This window comes from Uloborus diversus, chromosome 7 (assembly GCF_026930045.1).
Source record: "Uloborus diversus isolate 005 chromosome 7, Udiv.v.3.1, whole genome shotgun sequence".
Classification (NCBI taxonomy): Eukaryota; Metazoa; Arthropoda; class Arachnida; order Araneae; family Uloboridae; genus Uloborus; species Uloborus diversus.
In genome coordinates this window covers 12,524,669-12,529,418 of record NC_072737.1, presented here as the reverse complement: position 1 = coordinate 12,529,418, position 4,750 = coordinate 12,524,669, and the positions used below count along the sequence as shown (strand labels likewise).

At 37.2% G+C, this 4,750-nt stretch overlaps 1 protein-coding gene across 1 annotated transcript; it reads right to left on the bottom strand.

Annotated features, from left to right (window-relative positions):
• Window positions 1-1,560: 1,560 nt before the first annotated feature.
• LOC129226258 (uncharacterized) lies at window positions 1,561-4,073 on the bottom strand. Its single transcript, XM_054860859.1, has 2 exons — window positions 2,193-4,073; window positions 1,561-1,596 (listed from the first exon to the last, which is right to left on the bottom strand). Exons 1-2 carry the CDS (start codon window positions 4,071-4,073, stop codon window positions 1,561-1,563), a joined length of 1,917 nt encoding a protein of 638 aa, XP_054716834.1.
• Between the last annotated feature and the right edge of the window lie 677 nt (window positions 4,074-4,750).

The window sequence follows — 4,750 nt, the reverse complement described above, 5'->3', positions numbered from 1 at the left end:
TTTCACTACTCGGCCGAGTTACCGAGTACCAATTATGTTTTAAGTAGAACCACTGACACACATGTGATGAATTTTGAACTTATTGGAATAGTAGTATAGACCTCCTTGTCCATATAATAGTTTTTAAAACTAAATTCCAGCTGAAATTTAAGTACGCATTACATAAACAATTTTGTTTGTGTCAAAAATTTTACAAAAAAATTTTTTTTTTAAAATAAATAAATAAAAGGTATTGTATGAACGATGGAAAGAGCAGCACGGGTTTTGAACAACTTTATTGGAAAGAAAAAACATCTACACTGAAGGTTACATCAATGTTGCTAGTTACGCGCGTGCGCAATGTTGCGTAGTTGCGCACTCTGGTGGTGGGTTGAATGAATTTAGGGCTGAACATGCCGCCCACCTTGAAATATTATTTCAACATATGCAAACAATAACAATTGGATATTTGAAACATTGATTAGAGCAAATGAATTACTTACATTGAATAAATTGTTTACAGTAAATACTAGATGATGATACATATAACTTGATAACAAATATTGACAAAGATACATAAATAGAACGAATATACATGCATACAATATGGATTAAAAGTATGCTTTAATTAGTGTTTAGATAGGTAAGAGACATAATTTTGTGATGTTTCTCTTGAATACACCATCTGATGTTTTCACAGTGACTACCCTAACCATATTGTCACTGCCAGGGTGTAACTGAGTCACTCGGCACATTTTCCATTTAGTAGGAGGCAAATTGTCTTCTTTCAAAAGACACAGATCATTTATTTGAAGATTTTTTTTTGGTAATAACCATTTTGGCCTCTGTTGTAATCTACATAAATATTCCTTATGCCATCGTTTCCAAAATTGTTGAACCATTTTCTGAATAATTTGCCACCTGGTTAAATGCGAAATGTTGGAGTCAATATAACTTGGTTCAGGAATACTTACTAATGGTCTACCAATAATGAAATGACCAGGCGTTAATGCTGACAGGTCATTGGGATCACTAGACAAAGCTGTTAATGGTCTAGAATTAAGACAAGCTTCAATTTGGGTTAAAAGTGTTTCAAATTCTTCATAGGTTAGTTTTATATCCCCAACAACACGTTTTAAATGAAATTTTGTAGATTTTATGCCTGCCTCCCAGAGACCACCCATGTGTGGAGCTCCTGGAACATTTAAATGCCAATTAATACCCTTTTCAGATAAAAAATTATTAACATTTTCATTGTAACTCTTAGTCTTAGCGAGCTTTTCAAATTCCATGAGTTTACGTTTTGCGCCAATAAAGTTAGAACCACAATCACTATATATGTCACTGCATTTCCCTCTGCGAGAAATAAAACGTTTCAGAGCTGCAATGAACGCGTCTGCTGAAAGATCAGTAACTAACTCTAAGTGAATAGCTCTAGTGATAAAACAAACAAAAAGAGCAATGTATGTCTTGAATGTTTTAGAGCCTCGTCCTTTAGCTGCTTTGATTTGGAACGGGCCTGCATAATCTACTCCACAACGAGAAAATGTAGGAGCAGGAGAAATGCGTGTGGGTGGCAAATCACTCATCATTTGATTGGTTACAGTTGCTCGAATTCTGCAACATTTAACACACTTTCTTATAAAATGCCTAATGATATCCTTAGCACCAATAATCCAGAACTGTTCTTGAATACATGATAGTAAAAGTTGTGTACCAGCATGCAATAGATTTAGATGATAGTGTTTAATAATGAGATCAGTTAAAATATGTTTCTTTGGAAGTAAGATGGGATGTTTTTGGCTGTATGCGACGTTTGCATGTCGCAAGCGGCCGCCCACCCTTAAAATTCCTGAAGCATCGAGATAAGGATTGAGAGCTAAAATTTTGCTTCTACAAGATAAAGTTTGATTTTTGTTAAGTGCATTGATCTCATTAATAAACTCTGAATTTTGTACAAGTTTAATTAAAACACACATAGCATTATTAATTTCTATTGTCTTTAAAAATCCAGAAATCTTATTACGTGAATTTTTACAGTTGTGAATGAATCTTAAGCAAAGAGCTACAACACGATTAAGGGTAGAAAGGGATGAATAACGGTTAAACAAAGTATTAACTTCTGATGTATTATTGATTGCAGTTGTTGATTGTATCGTATGCAAACGTTCCTCTGGCACAGGCTCTGGGATTGGAGGTGTTGGTGCACTTACCTGTAGAGGCATAGGTTCATGTAAAAAACTTGGTCCTGTAAACCATGATGAACTCAGTAGCGCTGATGATGACATGCCACGGCTGGCGTGATCAGCTGGGTTTGATTCACTACTTACGAAGAACCACTGGGTCGGTGATGAGAGATTTTGGATTTTAGCCACCCTGTTGGCTACAAAGGTTTTCCACTTGCTTGAGTGAGATGCTAACCAAGAAAGAACAATATTAGAGTCTGTATAGAACTGCGTGTGTGCTATGTTGGTATTCAATGCTTTGCAGGTAAAATCCATTAATTTTGTGAGTAATAGAGCACCGCAAAGTTCCAACCTTGGAATGGAAACGGTTTTGAGTGGAGCTACTCTGGTTTTTGATATTACGAGCTGCACATTTGTTTTTTCATTCTCTTCAGTAGAACAGGAGTAAATAACTGCTGCGTACGCTTTTTCCGATGCATCACTGAAGCCGAATAATTTGAGTTCATTGCTATCACCAGTTGACAAAAATCTTGGAATTTCGATATCTTTTACAGACATCATGTCTTCTGCAAGTTCTGTCCATTCGCGTGCGATGTCTGGGGGAACGTTTTCATCCCATTGCACTTGATATTTCCACATTTTTTGCATCATGATTTTAGATTTGATTGTGATGGGTGACAACCATCCAAGAGGGTCAAATGTTCTGGCGATGGTTGAAAGAAGTGTTCGTTTTGTCAAAGTACTTTCTAGAGGTGTGGTGTTTACTTTGAACCGGAATGTGTCTGATGCTGGATGCCACAGGACACCTAATGTTTTGACAGTCTCATCACTATCTATGTTCAACGCGGTCTTTGAAGAACGTAAATCTGAATCAATCGAATTTATGAGTTCTTCACTGTTGGATGCCCATTTTCGTAGAATGAAGCCTGCACTTGATAGCATGTGCATCAATTGTTTCTGCAATTCAATAGCTTCTGAGATTGACTTGGCTCCAGACATTAAATCGTCAACGTAGAAGTCCATGATGGCTGCTTTGGAGGCCATTGGAAATTGATCTGCTTCTTCCACTGCCAATTGTTGTAGACATCTAACAGCAAGGTACGGTGCTGAAGCTGTGCCGTATGCTATTCTTGTTAGACGAAAATCTTGAATTGGCTCCAACGATGAATTGCGCCAAACTATTCTCTGAAAGTCTGCGTCTTGTAGGATAATTTGTCTGTACATTTTTTCTATGTCTGCAGTCATCGCTATCTTGTAAGTTCGAAAGCGAAGAAGTAATGTAGTGAGATCACTTTGTAGCTGTGGTCCCACCATTAAATTGTCATTAAGAGATACACCGCTGGATGATTTTGCAGAACCATCAAAAACAACACGAAATTTATCTCCGGTTTTATTGGGAACTGCGTGGTGAGGGAGATAAAAGCTGGAAGTTGCCGGAACATCAATTTCGTTGTCTGGAATTAGTTCCATATGCTTTAAGTCCTGATAATCTTGCATGAATTTGTGGTAATGTTTTGAGAGGGATTGATTTTTAACAAACCTACGTTCTATTTGTTGTAGCCTATGCACTGCTATGTCTCGAGATGATCCGAGTTCATTGATTGTTTCACGGAACGGTAGTTTCACCACAAATCTGCCAGTAGAATCACGGAAGAATGTTTGTTTAAAATGGTTCTCACATGCGGCTTCCTCTTCCGTATAAGGATTTGTTTCTGAAATTTCTTCCAATTTCCAGAACTTGTCTAGCTCATACTCAATGGCATTATACTCGAGACTTGCATGATTGGAAATTACAGTTTGTGATTTGGAATTTGACTTGCTTTCAGTTTTTCCTAGAATCACCCATCCGAAAATGGATTCTAGAGCGACTAATGATTGTCCTGGGACTTTTGTCTGTCCGCTAAGCATTATTTCATTAAATACATCTGCACCCAGCAGTATGTCTATAGGGCCCGGTTGATGGCAATTTTTGTCTGCCAGTTGTAAGTGTTTGAAATTACTTAAGACGGATGCATCCACTTGATATTGGGGAAGGTCACAAGTTATTTTAGGTATAATGAATGCTTCTGCTGTGACAGTAGCATTTTTGTAAAATAGTGATGTGATTTGTATTTGAACTGAACCTGTAACTTTGCCCACTTTCTGTGAACTCAAGCCATCTACGCTTATGTTTATTCGATTGCGTTTTAATCCCAGAAAATTTACACAACTTTCCCGGATAAATGTGCCTTGACTAGCAGAATCGATCAGCAGCCTGAAAGTGTGTGAAATGCCATTGATGTCTTTGACATAAACAACTGCAGTAGGTAATAGCACACATTGTGTGTTTGGAACAACTGTGCTATTGCTACTAATAATTGAGAGCATTTCATTTTCTGTTTGTGATTGAGATTTTGTTTCATTTGTGTTTTCTGCGCACAATAATGTGTTATGTGGCTGAGAACAATTTTTGCAATTTCCCGCTCGACATTTTTCAATTCGATGAGTTTTATTTGATTTCAGACAATTAGCGCATAAGTTATTTCTTTTCACTACGTTCCATTTTTCCTTCAAGGGCAGCTCCAAAAAAGTGTTGCACTTAAATA

Coding starts and splice junctions, on each gene's coding strand:
- LOC129226258 (XM_054860859.1), bottom strand. CDS start 4,073: ATGCTTAGCGGACAGACAAAAGTCCCAGGACAATCATTAGTCGCTCTA. Junction 1,597..2,192: donor ATGAACCTATGCCTCTACAG/GTAAGTGCACCA, acceptor TAAATGTTGCAG/AATTCGAGCAACTGTAACCA.